Source organism: Diabrotica virgifera, chromosome 4 (assembly GCF_917563875.1).
Source record: "Diabrotica virgifera virgifera chromosome 4, PGI_DIABVI_V3a".
Taxonomy (NCBI): Eukaryota; Metazoa; Arthropoda; class Insecta; order Coleoptera; family Chrysomelidae; genus Diabrotica; species Diabrotica virgifera.
The window spans coordinates 172,516,675-172,537,295 of NC_065446.1; the positions used below are offsets into that span (position 1 = coordinate 172,516,675).

Genomic DNA, 20,621 nt, shown 5'->3' on the forward strand with positions numbered 1-20,621 from the left:
TAAAGGATCTAACGTTGCTGCATTAACTGATGGTTGTACTTTTGTATCGGTTATCCTGCTCTCTAGCTGTTTGATCTTTTCTTCTACGGTCTCTACACTTTTCTGCATCTTATCGAATGTTCTAGAAACTTCTTCAAATTTCTCATTGTTCTGTTTACAAACTTCTTCTAGTTTTTCGTTGTTTTGCCTACAGACCTCTTTAATTATTTGAGAAGTCTCATCGAATCTTTTAGCAACATTTTCGAATTTCTCGTCGCTTTTTCTACTAACTTCTTCAAGTTTCTCGTCGCTTCTTCTACTAACTTCTTCAAGTTTCTCGTTGTTCTGTCTAGAAGTTTCATCGATCTTTTGAGAAACACTTTCAAATTTCTCGTTGCTTATCTTAGAAGTTTCATCGATCGTTTCAGAAACAGTTTTTAATTTCGATAAGATTACTTGTTCTGCTGACTGGAAGTGGAATGTCTTTGGGTCTTCTCCGTTCTTCGTGAGGACATCCTCGAGTCGTGCTTGTAGGACTATCTTGAGCCCACTGCTGTCCAGATCCCGTTCCTCGAGCTGTTCACGGAGCTGTTTTACTGTAAGTTCTTGTAGCAACATCTTTGGTCGGCACACACGTACTTTCCAAAATGTCTTTTAACAGTCTTTCCGAATACCGAACAATCAACGCACTTTAACTATTCCCGACGAATAAAGTTCAAAAGTCTTTTAAAGTCTCTCTGTAATTCACTTATTTATATCGCACTAAGTTAACCGAACACCGACACCAACTGTAGCGTGATTAGTGTAATTACTTCTAATTACAATAAAACTAGCTGTTCGTAATTTATATACGACTTTATTTTTATTTATACAAGTTTACTTTACAAACTTTAGCTTAAGACTAACTCTATTCACAAAAATTATGCCTTATATATCCTAGTCGTTATTCTCGATCATTCCGGGCTAAGCCAGCTCTCCGACTATCGTGTGACCTTCCAACAACCGCGCATCGGTTCCACGTATAGCGTGCTTCGATCTAGACTTTTCTCGGCTTACGCCTTGCGGCTGGTGACTCATTGTTTTGCTACAATACCTTATCCATACCAGTGGCCTTATCTTTTTTTGAGTATATTATATTAGTGTACTCAGTGTAGGTTATTTGCTCAACAGTTTCATTGCTAGGGGGTCAGAAGTTTAAACCAGGGATCTACATTGCATGAAGTTAAGTTATTTAGAATTTTTATTGAGGTTTCGTTATTGGGAAAAGTTACATGGCTATTAGAAAAATGAGTTTTAAATTTTTTAATTGTGTTCCAAATTTTTTTAACTGGAGTTTCCCTCGTAAGTGATCCACAAAATCGTTTAAAACTAGATTTTTTTTAATTTGTAATTGTTTTTTTACGAAAGCTTTAATTCTATTACAGTTTATGTAATTTTCCATGGTTTGGTTATCTACATATGTTTTGATTGCTTTTCGTCTATTTTTTATTAACTCATCGCATTCGTTGTCCCACCATGGTGCCCCCTTAGTTTTATTTCTAACTGTTATGTAAGGGATATTATCTTCTGCACTAGAGTTGACAATATTATGCCATTCATTATAATCCACTTCATGTCGATCAGACAGCTTAGTTTCTATAGTGCCCATGTATTTTGGCCAATTTGCTTTTTTGAAGTTTCTTCTGGTACCTAAAGACCGCGTCCCACCATCAAATAATTTGATCAAACTGAAAGTGACAGTTAGTGACGTCACATCCTGAGTGTTCATTGTGGATAATAGGGCTTTTCATTCACAGTCATTTGTTTCGAGCTTCTGTCATGTGTCACTAAATATTAATATATCTACGTCATACGTTATTGATATATCCAATGATACAAACCAAAGACGTACGACGTAGATATATTAATATTATGTGACACATGACAGAAGCTCGAAACAAATGACAATCGATGAAAAGCCCTATTGTAACGTCCCTGGTTTTATGGCCGTCAGCCGGGTGACTGTTGTTCGTCGCGGTAACAAATTCTTTCCGTGTAATTCGATATGTTTTTCGTCGGCGGCTGATAATAAAAATGTTTATGACACGCGATAGGAGCAGGTGCATTTTGGAGGATAGTAAAAGGGATTTATGATTTCGTTTGTTGGGTGTTGAAACTTCTAAGAGACGAGAGAAAAACAGATTCGAGGATTTTATGGTAGTGTTATTTTGTTCTTTGGGGAGTGCGCTGCGAAGAACGGTCAAAATAAAAGACGATTGGAATGTTTTTTTTGCTCGGCTTGTGTGTAAGCGAACGAAGGGTAATTTTTTTCTTGTTACGGATTAATTCCTTGAGGAAAGGGGTGCGATCGGAACTACTAGTGATCTGCGGAAAAAAAATACGAATTCGCGTAATACAGTACTAACTATGTCCGAAGTTGTCGTCTAGAGTGTAGACTTGGAACACTAAATGGCGGATTAGCTGGGACCCGGGAGCAGTAAGACAGTGGCGGATACTAGAGGTGGTGTCTCATCGCCATCGCAGAGGACGTCAACCAGTTCGTGTGTTTGCTGAGACTTCGGAAGTCGTAGATTTAAGGTAATTGACTTTTCTTATTTCTTAGTAGGACCTTAGAACATTATAGACGGTATCGTACAATGGTGGCAGCGGTGGGATAGATTAGTTATTAGTTGTCGTGGACATTGGGCTGTCTACTCGGGGTATAGGTGTGACGAGAACCAAGCGAAAGGCACGGTGCCGACGGGTGTAAGACTGGGGTTTTGTTTTGTCTCTAAAAACCATGGCGGAAGTTGGTGACGAGGTAGATAGGTTGAAACAAGAGTTAGAAAAGGCGAGAGAGGAAGTATGCAAGTTACAAGATGAGAGACAGAGGGTCGCACAAAACGAACTGAACTATTTGAGGAAGGAAATGGAAGAACTGAGAATGGCCGGAAATAGGAGGGTGGAAATGATAGGTGCCAGAGAGGTGAAAGAATGGTGTGGTAGCGAAGGAGAGATGAGTGTAGAGGAGTTTGTTGAGAGAGTAGAGATGTTGCAGCAAATTAATGGGTGGACTGAGCAGAACACAGCTGATTTGGTGAGACGAAGAATGATTGGCGAGTCGGCAGAATTTTTGCGAAATGCGACGAGTCAGAAGCAAGAGGGATGGACATGGAAGGAGATAAAAGGGCTGCTATTGCAGCGGTTTGGGGTGAAAAAAGACAGAGTGGAGGAAATGGCGAAACTAATGAACATCCGACGGAAGGAGGGGGAAAATTATCGGAGATTCGCTGATAGGTGTAGAACAGCGGCGCGCTATGTTGTGAAAGAATATGAGAAAGAAGAGGAAAAGCAAGTAGCGAATGAGATTCGAGAGGAGATGATCTTGGGAGTATTCATGGAGGGTTTAAATAGCGAGGTACGACGTGTGGTGAAGGCTAGGAAGGGAGTAAATACCCTGACGGTGGTATTGGATATGTTGAAGGACATAGGAGAGGAAGGTGACCGGAAAAGAGTAAGGAAGGTGAAGAAGGAACTAGAGGAAGAAGAAGCAAACAGCAGCGGTTCTGAGGAGAGCTTTGCGACGATAGTAAGCAATAGCAGCGAGCGAAGAGGAATTCGGCGGATCGAAGGTGGGAAGAAGGAAGGATTTGTAAAGATGAACCGCGCAGATGCTATAGTAGCGGGCGGGAGTAAATGGCATGATAGGGCGAATCCGGCTGGAGAAGTGCAAGGAGAGCGGCAGAGATCACTGCGCAGAGTACCGTACACCCCATGTAGAAGGTGTGGACAGGTTGGTCACTGGACACGGGAGTGCACGATACATCTGGGCAACCAGAAGAGTGGAGAGTCACGTTGGAAACCGGAAGAAGGAACACGGGTGGGGAAAAGGGCGAGCAACGAAGAATGCTTTCAGTGTGGGCGACTGGGGCACTTTATAAACACATGTCCACAGACCATATGCGATAATTGTGGATATGGCGGTCACGTGTGGAGACAGTGCCAAAATACTGGAACATCCGCGAGGAGGGGCCCATTTTCGCGGCGACAACGGCCATGGGAATCAGATAAGTCAGACAGGGGGGTGGAAGATTATGCGAGCCTAGCCGGAAGACGGGCTGAAAGCCGTAGCGTTTCCCCAAACTAGGTGGCCCTCCAGGTTCCCCTAGCTTGGAGATGGCCCAGAAAACTGGAGGGGGATATATTGGGAAAGCGACCGTAACCGCAGGGGGAGTAACATCCTTGATAATTACCGCCGATTTTCAAGGGGCTAATAGAAAAGTTTTAGTGGATACGGGAGCCGATGTAACCTTACTGCGAGAAGCTATGGAGGGTGTACCAGTTATCACCGGCCGAAGCGAGACCATTACGGGGGTGACGGGGGTATGTCAGCGCATCCAGGGTAAGCAGAAGCTAAACGTAACCATCGGTGATACCGCAGCCATACATGAGGTATGGATAGTCGATGTGGACTGTGGAACTGAAGGTATATTGGGACTCGATCTGATGAAACGACTTGGACTGGTGATCGACGTTAATAGAAATGAATTGCGGACGAAGGAGGCCATGATACCTGTTATACGGAAAGTCACTCACGAGATACTGGGAGGTAAAAGGAGAAAAGTAACATTTGATTTACAGCGAAACGAAATCAAGGAGTATCATGTGGAGACAACAATGAAAAAGCTAGGAAATGACGGTAGGGGGGTTAACCGTAAGGAAACTTCTGCTCGACGAACATTAGTGATCGCAGCGGATAGTCATGGACGCTTCCTGAAACCACTTCTTCAGCGATGGATTGGAGATGAATGGGAAATCGAGGAAATGGTTTGGCCAGGTCATGGTACTGTAGATATTATTAATGGTATTATACTGTAGATATTATTAACGATAAAGCGTACAGCTGATGAAAGTGGAATACGTGGTGGAATAGAATTGAAGAATCGTTTTAAGTTACTTGAGGCAGAGGAGGATAATATCCCCATTATTTCGCACCAAAGTGAAGAGCATAGAGAGAACCAGAAGAAACATGTCGAGTTTGTACGGGAATATTTCAAAGAAACAAAGGAAAATGGAAGGAGCAAGGAAGACGAATTTGTGTGTTTGCAGAGGACTCAGATTCAGGGAGATCATATGGATGAAGGAGAGTATTTTAAAGTAATAGATGGCGAGATTCAGCGGGCACCAAAGGATCGGCGAATAAGAGCAATTTGCGGCGGAGTCTGTCAGAAAAATTGGGAGCCAGCTGAAGTGGTACTAAAAAGTAGGGCCCACCTGCCAGCCTGGAGCGAAACTATACTAAAAGCCAAAATTAGAGGACCGAACCAACCAGAGGAAATAATTGTCGAGCAGTTTGGACACCTACCATCAGGTGTTAGAGTGAACCGAGTGATGGCAACGCGAATGGGAGATAATGTATGGGTGAAGTTCATAAATTGTAACCAGGAACCCGTGGAGCTAAGTTCGGGAAGAGTCGTAGGAAAGACGGCAATAATCACTCGAGATAATACCAAGATGGTGAGACAGGTGAGAGTTGAATCTCAAGGGTCCGACTTCACAGAGGAAATTCACGAGAAGTTGGCCCACTTGTCAGTTGGGCAGGAAAAAAATATAGGGGAGATATTGCTTGAATACCGCGATGTGATGGATGCAGAGACGGAGGGGGAATTCTCATGTACTAATCAGGTGCAACATAAGATCATCACGGGGGATGCTGCCCCGATAGCTAAACCGGCTTATAGAGTGCCTTTCCGCTTGCAGGACGAGATGAGACGGCAAATACAGGATCTTCTGGACAAGGGTATAATTGCACCGTCGACTTCACCATGGGCAGCGCCAGTGGTGTTGGTAAAGAAAAAGGCTCTGGAGGGGGAAGAGGCAAAGTACAGGTTTTGTACTGATTTTAGGGGGTTGAACGCGGTGACAAGGGCGGACACCTATCCCCTTCCCAACATAAATGAAACATTGGATCGGTTGGGAAAATGCCAGTGGTACACGACCATTGATCTAGCCAGCGGGTACCATCAGATTGAGATCAGACCAGAGGACCGAGAGAAGACTGGGTTCAATACGATTGATGGACACTATGAATATAACCGGATGGCGTTTGGACTGTCAGGAGCACCAGCGACGTTCCAGAGATTCATTGACGCGGTACTAATGGGAATAAAGGGGACGGAGTGCTATGTTTACTTGGACGACGTAGTGATCTTTGCAGCGGATGAGACGGAACACAATAGGCGGTTGCGAAATGTTTTACAGCGGCTACGTGAAGTAGGTGTTAAAGCGAACCTTAAGAAATGTCAGTTCATGATGAGTGAACTGATATATTTGGGTCATTTAGTCACCAGCGCAGGTGTAAAACCTGACCCACAGAAGGTTGTAGCAATACGTACATATCCGCGGCCGAAGACTGTGCGAGAAGTACGCGCCTTTCTGGGGTTGACGGGATATTATCGGCGGTTCATAAAAGGGTATGCGGAAATAGCTAAGCCGCTAACGGAACTAATAAGAGTGGAAACTACGTTTGAGTGGACCCCAACTAGAGTGGAAGCGTTCGACCGACTAAGAGAGAGTTTGTCGAAACACCCCGTATTGCGCTATCCAGATTTTGAACTGCCATTCATCCTAGCGACTGATGCGTCGGGACTAGCTTTAGGTGCGGTTTTGTCACAGCGACTTGGAGGAGAAGAGCATCCGATAGCCTACGCTTCAAGGCAACTCAACACGGCGGAAAGAAACTACTCGGTAACGGAGAAGGAACTTTTAGCGATGGTTTGGGGAATCGGTCAGTTTAGGTGCTACTTATACGGGCGGAGGTTTAGCGTAATCACCGATCATGCGCCGTTACGTTGGACGTTGCAGGTGAAAGATCCGTCGTCTAGACTAGCGAGATGGCAAATGAAACTGGCCGAGTACGAGTATGAGGTAGTGTATAAGCCGGGAAAGAGACACGTAAACGCGGACGCTTTAAGTAGAGCCGTAGCAAATGTTAGGCGCGATGAAGATTACTCAATAGATCGGGAGTGGATCAAAAGAACTCAAGAGTCCGATAACGAGTGCCAGCGCTATGTCAACAGTGGTAGCGAGGAATATCGAAAGGATTTGGACGGCGTACTATACAAAGTGACGGGCGGTAGGTGGCGAGTCGTAGTACCCGAAAAAATGAGAAATCGGGTGTTGAAGCGGACACATGATGAACCGAGTGCGGGACATTGTGGGGTACAGCGGTCACTTCAGTGGGCGGAGTCGCAGTTTTACTGGGAAACCATGCAAAAGGACGTAAGAAAGCATGTTGAGGACTGTAGAGAATGTGGACGGACGAAAAGTGTAAATAGGGTGCCCATTTGTGAACCATACCATACGTCTAGACCTCTCGAAATGGTAGGAATGGATATAGTGGGTCCTTTGCCACAAACGCAGAGAGGTAATAAATATCTCTTGACGTACGTAGACCACTTTACGCGATATGCTGAGGCGATACCCATAAAAGACTTATCGGCCGAAACTGTGGCGCGTGTTTTTGTGAACGAGGTCGTCCTTCGGCATGGAGCGCCGGAGCGGTTACTGACGGATCAAGGGACAAATTTTGTTTCGGAGCGAATGAAAGAAGTTTGTAGACTATTGGGAATCAAGAAGATTCAAACCACGGCGTATCGGCCCCAAGTAAATGGACGGGTGGAGCGATTGCACCGAACACTTATTGGAATGGTGAAGCATTATGTGAACAGTAAGGCACGGGACTGGGACGAACATATAGGACTGGCGCTAATGGCTTACCGGAGTGCGAAACATAATGCTACGGGCTTTACCCCAAATTGGTTAACCTTTGGGAGGGAAGTACATATTCCTTTTGACTGTGACGTGGGACCGAGAATAGATGACCGAGGAGAGTTAAGCTACCCAGCGGAACTGCGAAGGCGACTGGACGAGGCTTATATATTAGCAGCAGAACAAGCGCGGAAACTAGAACAAACTAATGCCGAGAGAATGAATCGGGGAAGGCACGAGAGAAATTTAAAGGAGGGTGATTATGTATATATTCAAAATCCGATCGTGCCCAGCGGAGTCAGTAAGAAGTTTTTCAAACCATGGAGTGGGCCATACAAAATCATAGAAAAACGCGGGGCTGTGAACTACGTGGTAGATAAGGGCGACGGTAAGACCCAAACTTACCACATAGATCGGCTAAAATATTATAAAGCCTGGGAAGATCCAGACGTATCGGAAGAACAAATCGGCAACCAAGCAAAACCTACGTTATCCCTTCCGCGAATAATAGAAGATGGAGTAGAAGAGAGACCCAGAATGACCGACGACGAAGGAAGCGACGAGGAAGGAGAAATTGTATGGGGTTATGCAAGAGAACCAGAAGTTAACGACGATGACTTAGGGGGTACGGCAGATATTGGAGACGTTCCGGACGAATCGAGAATGATAACCCCAAGAACGAGAAGGCCTCCACAACGATACACTCCAACCTCCGATGGAATTAACGAAAGTGAGTTCTGGACAGATGACTCCGGTCTCAGTGAAGAACTGCACGACTTACAGCAGCTTACGGACACCAACAGTGAAGAAGAGCAGATGGTAGCGGCAGAAGTAGGGGAAAGTTCGGGTGACGAGGAAATCCTAGACATAATTAACGAAGCAACCGTGGAGGAACCTGGGTTATCAAGAGGAGGCCGGCCTCAGCGAGAGAGGCGAAAACCCCTTAGATATCGTATAGAGGATTGAAAAGGATTACCCTTGGGGCAATCTTTTTATGTGGAGGGGAGTGATGTAACGTCCCTGGTTTTATGGCCGTCAGCCGGGTGACTGTTGTTCGTCGCGGTAACAAATTCTTTCCGTGTAATTCGATATGTTTTTCGTCGGCGGCTGATAATAAAAATGTTTATGACACGCGATAGGAGCAGGTGCATTTTGGAGGATAGTAAAAGAGATTTATGATTTCGTTTGTTGGGTGTTGAAACTTCTAAGAGACGAGAGAAAAACAGATTCGAGGATTTTATGGTAGTGTTATTTTGTTCTTTGGGGAGTGCGCTGCGAAGAACGGTCAAAATAAAAGACGATTGGAATGTTTTTTTTTGCTCGGCTTGTGTGTAAGCGAACGAAGGGTAATTTTTTTCTTGTTACGGATTAATTCCTTGAGGAAAGGGGTGCGATCGGAACTACTAGTGATCTGCGGGAAAAAAATACGAATTCGCGTAATACAGTACTAACTATGTCCGAAGTTGTCGTCTAGAGTGTAGACTTGGAACACTAAATGGCGGATTAGCTGGGACCCGGGAGCAGTAAGACAGTGGCGGATACTAGAGGTGGTGTCTCATCGCCATCGCAGAGGACGTCAACCAGTTCGTGTGTTTGCTGAGACTTCGGAAGTCGTAGATTTAAGGTAATTGACTTTTCTTATTTCTTAGTAGGACCTTAGAACATTATAGACGGTATCGTACAATAATAATGAAAAATTTTAATTTTAAATAAAGTACAAACAAGTTAGACAACTCAATACAAAAATTTGATCAAACTAGACTGATAGTGAGAGAACAGATTTTTAGAATTTCAAAAAAACTGCAATTGTGACGTCACTTTGACGTACTTCCTCAAGTACGTCAAGTTTGCTCAAACTGTTTGATCAAATTATTTGATGGTGAGACGCGGCCTTAATGTGCTGCCTCCATTTGAGGATTGTGTTTGGTTAATTTCACATATAGTTGGGAAATGGTCACTTTGTCCAGTATCTGGGTGTACCCACCAATGACACTTAGATGCTAAATCTTGAGTTACTATGGTAAGATTAACTGCTGATGGATTCTGCCCTGGTTGTACCATTCTGGTGGAGGTACCATCATTCATTATAACTAAATTGTTCTTCATCAACGAATTCCATTATTATTTTCCCATTATGGTTGTTACCAGCACATCCCCATACCTGATCATGTGCATTTAAGTCTCCCATGATTATATAAGGTTTGTGAAAATCTTTTTTAATTTTATTCCATGTTGATTGTTTTATTTGCTGACCTGAAGGGTTGTAGATATTAATTATATTTAGGCCAAATTTTGGTAAGTTTATACCTATCACCTGCATATTTGATGTTCTGTCAGAGTTGCTCACTCGTATACTAGTGTGTTCAAAACTATCTTTAATTAGGATCATAATGCCACCATATCCATCATATCTATCTTCCCTGTATAAGAAATAGTTTTTTATATTAAATATATACGTGTTATTTGTCCATGTTTCATTTAATAAGGTTACATCTGGTTTAAGTTCTTTAATGAAGGTTTTTAAATTATCATAATTTGGTTTAATACTTCTAATGTTCCACTGCATGAGAGTGAGACAGCCTTGCATTTGGAATTTTTTATTTTTATTTTGATCCATAAAATGATGGGGGTGATGAGTTAATATCTAAATAGCCTGTGTCAAACGTATGTGAGCCTGTGCTTTTAAAATTACAAATTTGTGCAATAAAATTGAGAACATGTTCTATGTCTGAATTATTTAATTTACTAGCCATATTCATAATATCTTGAAGGGACTGAGAGCTTTCTCTGAAAACGTTTTCAGAGGTTTGTTTATTGGTTTTATTAAAATTTGGTGAATTTGGGGTACTGTATGCCATGGAGGAAGTGGATGCCAACCTACCATTGGGGTTTAATATATTTTCGTTGTGTAGATCTTTATCATATGTCCCATTATCTTGTGCTCGCCTTTTATTTCCTTTAAGTGTGACACTATAAGTGCTGGATTTTTGTTGATTACTGACGTGTGTCGTTCTTCTAGAGTTTAATGGGATACTTTGTGGTTCCAGGTTTTTAGTGCCTTGAAAGGCAGGGAAATCACTCGGATGGTTAATGAAATTATTGTTTTTTGTTTTTGGAATTTTTTCAGAAGCCTCAAAAAAAGATAGATTTTCTAAAGACATCATCTCTCTAATTTTTTTTTGTCTCGTAAATTCGGGACATTGATGGCTTGTGCTATTATGCTCAATACTATTACAGTGAACACATTTCATAACACACGTTTCATTTGGTTCATGTATTTTAGTACAGTTAATGCATTTACTATTTTTTGTTTTGCACAGATTTTTGGTGTGCCCGTAATTTAAGCAGTTATAACACTGTATAACTGGCATTATATATGGCAAGACTCTATGTTCTATACCGCAGATCAATACTCCCCTCGGTAAAGTAGTCCCTGTAAAGGTATAACAAACAGTTCCAGTTGGGAGAAGTGTAACCACCTCCTCACTTTGGCTGCCCTGTTGAGATATCTCATCCATTTTTTGCTTAATTCTTCTATTAAAACGTTTGACATAAATAATTTTACAATTTTTTGTATTGGGTTCTGAGTATTTCAACAGGGTATCCTCTGTGAAGTCTCTATTGATGAATTTCACAATACCTTTACAGGTTACATTCTTATTAGGGATGAACAAGTCATATCCTTTATCTTTTAACGTATTTGAGTCCAAAAAATCATTTGCCGCTTTTCTGTTTTTAAATTCCACACTGATTCTATTTATCCCCTTTTTATGAGTTTTAAAGATTTCATTTAATTTTAGATCATAGATTTCTCTAGCTATGGCCAAATAGTTATATTTCCCGATATTTAAATTTTCATTATTGGATTCTATATAGACTTCAAACGGACCTTTATCATAAATATCATATCTAGATGGGATGTTATTTAAATTTATACTTTCTTTTTTATCATTCACAAGTATTTGTTTTTTGTTATTTCTTAAATTATTATTACTTAGATTGCCTATATAACTCGTATCTGTAGTCATTGGAACATCAAAGTTATCATTTTTTTCGACTAAATTTAAATCTGGGGGCTTATCACCCCCAGACGTGTCCCCCATTTTTAAAACTAGTTTGCTTTATTTTTTTTTTAATTATTCTATTAAAATGTTTTAATTTAGGCTATTAAAATTATAATTTATAAAGGATTTTATTAAAATACCTGACTTTCAAAAGCTGGCAGCAATTCAAATTCTGACACCACTACCTTGTCAAAAAATCAATCAAACTTTAAATTCCAAATTATTAGTTATTTTTATCCAAATTTTCTCAGAATTAACTTCGGAATATAGTTCTTGCAGCTACGTGACAAAAATTATGGCAGTACTACTTTTTCTGTCTCAACGAAACGGCTTTTTCAGAGAACTCTGATATAAAAGTATTTCATTCAACTTTGACAGTTTTTCCAATCTGTAATCTGCTACCTAGTAGCCAGTGTTGCCAACCCGACCAATATAATATTTGCCAAACCTCTGTTAAAATTTTGCTAAAATTATGCTAATTGCTTTATAATAGGTGCGTTCGCGGGTACAGTTGACAAATTGTCGCCGACAATTTCTAACCTCACTTAATATAAATAATATCGTTAATAGATAAATAAACAAGGTATATTTACTTTTAATTAATATTAATAACTAATTATTAAATTATAATAGGTAAATATACCTTGTATATTTATCTATTTACGATATTATTTTATATTATTTTAAAGTGCGCATGCGTTTTCTGACAATTTATCCAATTTTCTGACAATTTCAGGTACCCACGAACGCACTTAGTAATGCTAAAAATTATGCCAATATTTTTTAATACCTATCAAATAAAATAATAACACGTCATTTAACTTCAAATGTTTATTAATCAAGGAAACGAACGAAAAATAATATTTTATTCTTTAATTGATTATGTTTTCAAATAAAATGTTGATAGGTATCTTGGTCTTCATCCGCAACTGATGTGCATGTAGACGTGGAAGCCTGATTATCCAAACTGTAACTCTCCCATAGAGAAATAAAACAAGTTGATAAAACAACTTGTTTTATTTCTCTATGAACTCTCCTTGGTACCTATAGACCGCAGTACGTTATCAGGAACTGTATAAGAGTAACAGCATTTCCCTGCTCTCTTCAGGCCGAACTTGATGTATAAAATGGCATTTAAAGTTTTTACAGACAACCGGTTGCAAAGCTTGGTTTTGACAACATGCATTTCTCATTTGACTGAAAACACATTCAATTTCCGCATTGGAATATGGCAGTGATAATAAGGATATTGCTAGTTGAGATAATTCTTTAAAGGGGTTATTACCAGCTGCATCTTTATAATCAATTACTTCATTTCAGAATTCTACGGTGGAAGATGTGCATTCCCATTTAATGTGAACTATGTTTCTCCATTGAGACAAGAGCCTATCTGTTGTAGATGCATCCTTTTTGAATTCTTGTGCAATGTCGATAATAGAAGTGTTTGTAATTTGTTTTAACCTTTAACTACCCGCGCATCAAGTTATAACATAACTACACGCGTGGCGTACTTTGTACGCCACAAGAAAATACACTTAAAAACAGCGGATTGGTTTAATTTTTTTTTTGAAAAAATACACTTAGTTGTTTGTTATAAACCTTATTCGGCATCAGTGAATACTTGGAGTTCCTTTTCAGTAAGCCAATTGGGATTTATAACTGGAATCATGGAATAACTGGATTCCATGATAAATAAAATTACTAATAAAAATTTTTTTTAAATGTGATTTTTTACAGGAGAAAAAGTATTGTTTACAAAGAAAAATATATTTTTTGCCATAATGACTAAAAAACAATTAAAATATGTACTTATATTACGACTTATAGTAATATAATCCTGGGGTATATTGTCCACCACCGGAAACAACAAATAATAAAATGTAAATTGCGATCTTTCCAGAACGCCGATTATAACGAAACTAAAACCAAATTGTAAAGCACATTCCAGTGATAGGTTAGAAAAATAAGTAAGGTCAAAAATTAAATTTTTAAATATATTTCCAGTAGAATTCTTATATCTGGCGTACAAAGTACGCCAGTGCGTGTCCCAACAAACATTTTAAGTTGATTTAACGTTTCATCAGCTAATTTTAGAAGCTTGCATGTTGAACAAAGGTAGTCGATTAGTTTGTTTATGCATCTGTTCAGTTTCTAAACAGGCGAAAAAGGAGAGGATAATCAGCTTAAAGCTGAATAAAGTAGCATTTATAAGCGCTTCTTCAACTTTTATATGGCTATTCATATTGCTACTGTACCACTTCTGAAAAATGAAGAAATATACTTATTCAGTTTCTAAACAGCTTTACTTTCAGCCTTTGTTCAGCTGCTTTTGGCCAATTTTCACGTGTTATATAATTTGTTTCCTTGCTGAAAAGTAGCTTTTGCAGATATTATACAGTCTATTTTTCAACTATTCTTCAGCTTTTTATAAATAAAACAAAAATGTTTTTTTTTTATATATATTTATTACGATTTATTATCGACATTATAGCTTTCTTTTAACTTCAATTTCACACTTATTTTATTATTTTATTTAAAATCGTAATACTTACTTTTTTTATTTTATAGTGTCTTCTGTGCGATTTGAACCTGCTACCTTTCGATCCATATATCACTGCCTATCCCACTGAGCTAATCTGGCACTTACCAAAAATGTGTATTTTATTGTATAAATGAAAAGCTTTGGAAGCTGAACAACAGCTGAAATAAATTTGAAGAAGCGATGTTTATTTGTCGAACAAAAGCTGAAAATAATTATCGGAATTTTAGTTGAATAACTTCTGAATACTTGCTACAAAAGTAAACAACGCCACATTCACTAAATTTTAGCTGAATTGAGATTGATTATTAGCAGAACAAAACACTCCTGGGATTTACCGCGAAAATACTGTCTTGTCTGTAAACGGAGATCAAAATTTATTTGTTTTTCGTATTTTTATAATGATTTTTGCGTAAGTTTTAAGTCAAAATGAATAATTGTAATCCAGGTAAGTACGTTGTTTATTATTTATTCTTTAAGTATATAAAGTGTTTGTAAAAATGGATATTAATAATTATCAATATTATACATTTAAAAAAAGTTAGGTTAATTATTTTTTACATTTAGTATTAAACTTATTTTATTATGAAATATTTTGGTCTTAAATAATTAGAATAAACCTGGGATATATTTATTTATATAAGGAGACTGATATTAACAAACTACTAATAAGTTACAAATCTTCTTATTAAAATAATGGGTAAATAAAAAGTATGTATACTTTTATTATTATAAGAACGTAATATGAGTTGCCTATGCATTGGATGAAATTTAAATCTTCTTTTTTTCTACTTATGTATGTAATATTGTAGTTAATATTTGAAATTTTAATTAGTTTAATTTATTACAGAACCCCATTTTAAAATCATTGAGACGATAGAAGCTGGAAGGTCGGTCTTAACTGTTGTTCCACACAAGTGGATAAAAAACAAACTTTTATTTTGGCCACCAAAAAACGTGAAAAATCTGATAAAGGATGTCAATTCTACTCCAGACATTACGTGGAATAAAATAATATGTCGCATCAAAAGAAATTATTATAAAAATCGCATTGCAGCTGAAACTGAACTTTTAGAAATGTCGGGAGGTTCGGCAACGTCTTCAACTGATTCCGAGGTTTTAGGAGAAATGAAAGAAAAAAATAAAGTAAGAAACACAAAAAAGGTCACTAGTCAACAAAATTTTGAAACTTTGTTTGCATCATCATCGTCAAAATTTTGTTCGTTTCAACCAATCATACCGGAAGAAACTCCTGAGCCTGTTGTTGAAAGCGAAAATATAATTTTGGAAACCAATTTTTCGGATGAGGCAATTATTTCTCCTGAAGCAATTGCAAATGCGCAGTTTTTAAATGTCATCGAACAGGTAAGTTTTTATTGGAAACATTTAAAATTATTACTTTAATTACTTTTTTTTTGCACCCTTAATTATAAGCCTTTGATTGGAGAAGAAAGTAAAAACGACATTATTAACAAGTTGAATGACATTCAGCAAAAATTTAATCAGTTTAAAAATGATATAACAGAGTGCGTAAAAGATATGTTGGTGAAGGCAGTTGCGGCAATTAAATCAGATTTTGATGCCAAATTATTGTCAGCAATGCAGAATTTTAAAAACAATCATCAGGATGATGACAATATTCAATTTGAATTTCATGCCGTTTCAACCTCACAGGAGTTAAGTCAATTAGAGGAAAATCTCAAAGATCCAAATTATGAAAAGAAAGTGGAAGTTATATTATTTCAGTTTTCATTTAATCCTTTAAATTTAATGTTGATATTGTTTTCTAGAGAAATTATTTTAAAAAAATTATTGGTAATATTCCTGATACTAGTAATGGTTTGGATACCTGCTATATAGTATTGTAGATTATTTTTTTGAGAAAAAAATTATGGTGCAGTGTTCGTGGACGGGAGGAAGTAGAAGCAACACTGAAAAATGTTGTATTAAAAATTGCAAAAATATTTTAGAAGTGTTTTTTACAATAGTCCAAAGTTCCAATAAAGATTTTTCGAAGGCATTGTTGAAAAAATTTATAATTGGAATTACAAGAAATGCAAAGAAGCGTAGTTTAACTGGAGGCATCCGCCAATCTTCAATACAGAGAAGAAAAAAATCAATGGTTAAAAAGCAACGTGTAAGTGGAAACAGAAAAGGTGTTGCTCAAAGACAAGGTAAAGGTACCTATATTAAAAAAATGTATAACATAAAAATTATTATTTCAGGCGAAAATGAAATTTTTAATGAAAATGAGCAATCATTTCATGAAGAAAAAGAATATGATGAAGATAACGATGAATATGGTATGGAAGAATATGAAGCTGACGGTGAAGATGCTATAATAGAACATGACGAGGTTGAAGAGGATGATAATAATGATACAGACACGGACTAAAAGAACATTTTTATTAAAAAAACTTTTTAGTTTACATTCAAGTTTTGTTTATTTTTTAATAGTGTGTAGAAGAGGAATAAAAACAATTTTACTTTCATTGTATTTTATAACAACCATTTTACAAACAACATTCTCTAGCAAATAAAGTTTCATATTATTTAAATTTGTAATGTTGCAAATATATATGTGTAAATTTGATGATCGAATGGGATAACTAAAGAAATCTTCTTTTTTCTTAACAGATTTTCCATGTATGAATATTTTACCACCTGTTTCTGATGCAGAATTCATTTGAACAATGTCATTGTCATTTGTTAAAAACCATGAATTTTTGAAAACATTACTTAAACAAAAATTATGAGAATAAATGTAGCACTTGATAACATTCCCCCTTTTCTTAATTTCTGGCTGTAAACTTGTCTTTTTTGTATCATTGCTCAATATTAAATTTCTTTCTCGAATTCTATTAACAATTTGCTGCAAACTGTTATTTCCTTGGCGCAATAATTTTTTTAGTTGAAATAATGTATTCTCAAATGGGTAGGTACGTAGATATTGTAAAAAGTTGTCCAAATCTATTAACATCATCAACCACATATTCTAAGTTATGAATGTTGCTTGTAATAAATTGTACGCCATAAATAATCTTAAAATCATCTATATATTTTTCAAACATTAATTGGGCAACCGAACGATTTTCAGCATACATGTCAGAAGAACATATTCTAACAGCACCAAAAAGAAGTAAAAAATGTTTATAAATGTCAGTGTTCAACACATCTTTTAAACAGTGGAGTAACTAATCTGACCTGCGCCCCAATGTAAGTATTCCTCGTGCGCCCCTATTCCCAGACTTATTCTCCACCCCCCCCCCCCCCCAACCTCCAACGAAACTAACAACGACATTTCTCCAGAGAAAGATTATACAAAGAAATATAACAGTAATTTTAAAGTTAATTATTAAAAAGTTATTACTCAAAAAATTAATTGAAAGTAAAATTAAGCGGCTATCTTAGTGTAAAAGCACGAAATTCGTATTTTTACACTAGGATGGCCCCTTAAGTTACTGAACATTTCCAAATACCAATAATATAACTGAAGTAAGGATCACATTATATACTTACAATTAATTAATGTACTTTTTAGGACGACAAAATATACACTACTTACTTTACTCAACATTTTTTATTTATTCAGTGCCCTATACAGTATCGTATACATGATATCGCAAGCAACAATATAATGTTTATGTTCCGTTTCTCAAACTTTGATTAATTTTACCAGATCATGCATTCTTATAGTCAAACCTACCTACAGCTCATAGGAACAACACTGTACGTTAATTCCTATTCCCTGACAAAGCCCCTGCGGCTCTTTGTTTCTAGGAACAGTTTTGCTAACTTTTCTACATCTAAAGACCGAGCTCTTTCATGTTCAATACTAATTACACTAAGATCACACAGTCTAGTATTGGACATAGAGTTCCTTAAGTAGTTCTTTATTATTTTTAGTTTAGAAAAAGTTCTTTCACTACTTGCAACAGTTACGGGTAATGTAAGAAACATTCTTAATGCTGTACTTACGTTTGGGACACTTGATGCAATAAATTTATTCCTAATCAATAGATAATCAGCCAAGTGGCTGATTTTGCTTATTTTATTACTTTTGATATCGTCTTTGACTACATTTCTAAAGCAAATTACTTCATTGGTCAAAGCATGAGTCACATCAGATTCATATTTTTTACAAAACTCAGAGGCTGACTTTACAAGTTGTTTGTCAGAAAAATGTAATAAATTATCTTGGTTTAAAAAACTGAACGTGTCAGTTATACATACCATAGATTTAAACCTTTCGTTTAACTGTGAAATAAGAATATCAACAGCTCTCAAAAATACCTTAACTTTAAAGCAATGCACAGGATCACTAAACTCATAGTCACTAGAAAGTTCGTCAAAAAAAGTATTTACTTTTCTTTTGCATTTGGAGGTCATTGAGGAATCAATATTCCACTTTGCAGCTAACTTTCTGGCTTGATCCAGGACATCGTCGAATTCTCCTCGCAGTTCGCTCACAGTCTATAAACACTTCTGAAGGAGATTCTTTGCATCATCTAGATTAACATCGGATCTCTGTAGGGTTTTCGATGTAATCTGGATTCTTTCTAAAATTCGACTTTGAAACACTAACATCAAAACAAAATCAAATGAAGACATTTGCTTTATAAGATCATTTGCTTCTGCAACTTCATTGTTCTTGTTCTAAGTCAAAATTATTTTTGTTGGACTGACACATGACAGGGACACGTTGTCCTAGTTACTAAAATAATACTAAAATATTTTACCTGAATAAGCTAACAACGATAAATAAACAAAAGCAGTTGTGATGAGAAAGCCATAAACACAGATGTGCATCGTCGCGCTGAGGAGATAAGATAACGATAATAGTAAACAAAAAAATCACCAACATTCTGTCGTGATTGAACGGAATAAAATACCACGAATATTTTTTTACATTTTTTATTTTTGGGAAGCTACAGGGAGTTTTGCTTCAACATATTTTTTAGCTAAAATTTTTCCAGAATATCAGTTTTTTGCGCCCCCTAAGGCCTGCGCCCCAATGCACCGCATTGGTTGCATTGGCGTTAGTTACGCCACTGCTTTTAAAATAACAATTCCAATATAATTAAGAAAATTGCGCCATTCTACTCCTTTCCAGTATGCCAGGCAATCTAATCCTCTTGTGGAACGATGAATTTCAGATGGAAGTTTCACAGATATTAAATGTTTGGAGATCCTCTCAATATCACGAGCACATAGCTTACTTGAGAAACCCATAGAACCATCTTTCCATCCTGTTAGACAACGCTTCATCACACCTAGCTCTAAAAGATGTAGTTCATCTGCTACTATAAAATCCTGCACCATGTCAACTTCGGAAATTTTCAAAATTGGTGACTCTTGCCCTTTATGGTGCTTACCATAATGTTTACTTTTGAATTTTGCATCAGTTCTAAGAGGACATTTTATATCAGGAAATACAACAGTTCGAGAAAGATAAGAATATTCGCCTTCAGTAGTGCATTTAAGGCATCCATTAATCCCATTGAAATTGACTACACCTGTAAAATAAACTAGTCAATTTAAGCAATAATTTAAAAAAACAGATACCTTTAATAAATGCCCGTGCAGGTGAATCGCAGATAAAGCATCTAATTTTTATGTGAATCATATGCCCATTAACACAGAGTCCATTTGATTGCAGCCGCTTAACATCCTCAACAAAAGGCTCCAAAAATTCATTTATATCTAGAGGCTTGTTATTTCCATGGAAAATGCCAACAATAATAAGTTGTATATCAGGCATTTCATATATGCTACATAAAATTGGCCAAAACTGACGTTTGGAACTTTTATATATTGGCAACCCATCTATATTTACATTGAGCTGTATTAACATGTCTTTTGACAAGTTTTTAAAAGTGTTCGTTAGACAAACGTCAAGACCTTGATGCCAATATTCTCCACCCTGTATAACTTTACAACTTTTTTTCGTATTTTGTGGCGTTTTTAATAATGTTCTAGCATCGATAAATAAACTAGAATCATACTGTCTCTTGATTATTTGTAGGAGATCTTTTAGAGCTGCATGTGTAATATTATGTCGGATTGCCCAATTTCCTAATTCGGTACTTGAACAAGGCAATAATTGCGTTTCAGTATCTTCTGTTTTAAAAATGTCTTCATCAATAAACTGGTCACCATCATCTGATGTTTCACTGGTTTCCATTAGATTATCGTCAAGATCACTTGATGTGCTAGAAATACACTCCTGTTCTTTAGAACCTATGTAACAAATTATTTTTTATTTAAAATATACTCACAAAATTAAAACA

The 20,621-nt window shown here is 37.2% G+C and overlaps 3 protein-coding genes across 3 annotated transcripts; 2 read left to right on the forward strand and 1 right to left on the reverse strand.

Annotated features, from left to right (window-relative positions):
- Positions 1-2,758: 2,758 nt before the first annotated feature.
- Positions 2,759-4,105, forward strand: LOC126883741 (uncharacterized). The gene has a single exon (XM_050649403.1). The coding sequence runs from the start codon at positions 2,759-2,761 to the stop codon at positions 4,103-4,105; it is 1,347 nt and encodes a 448-aa protein (XP_050505360.1).
- An 11,097-nt stretch (positions 4,106-15,202) lies between these two features.
- Positions 15,203-16,488, forward strand: LOC126883441 (uncharacterized). Its single transcript, XM_050648988.1, has 2 exons — positions 15,203-15,696; positions 15,766-16,488. Exons 1-2 carry the CDS (start codon positions 15,409-15,411, stop codon positions 16,189-16,191), a joined length of 714 nt encoding a protein of 237 aa, XP_050504945.1. The 5' UTR covers positions 15,203-15,408; the 3' UTR covers positions 16,192-16,488.
- A 2,886-nt stretch (positions 16,489-19,374) lies between these two features.
- LOC126883742 (uncharacterized) lies at positions 19,375-20,621 on the reverse strand. The gene is made up of 2 exons (XM_050649405.1): positions 19,897-20,621; positions 19,375-19,847 (listed from the first exon to the last, which is right to left on the reverse strand). Exons 1-2 carry the CDS (start codon positions 20,513-20,515, stop codon positions 19,375-19,377), a joined length of 1,092 nt encoding a protein of 363 aa, XP_050505362.1. The 5' UTR covers positions 20,516-20,621.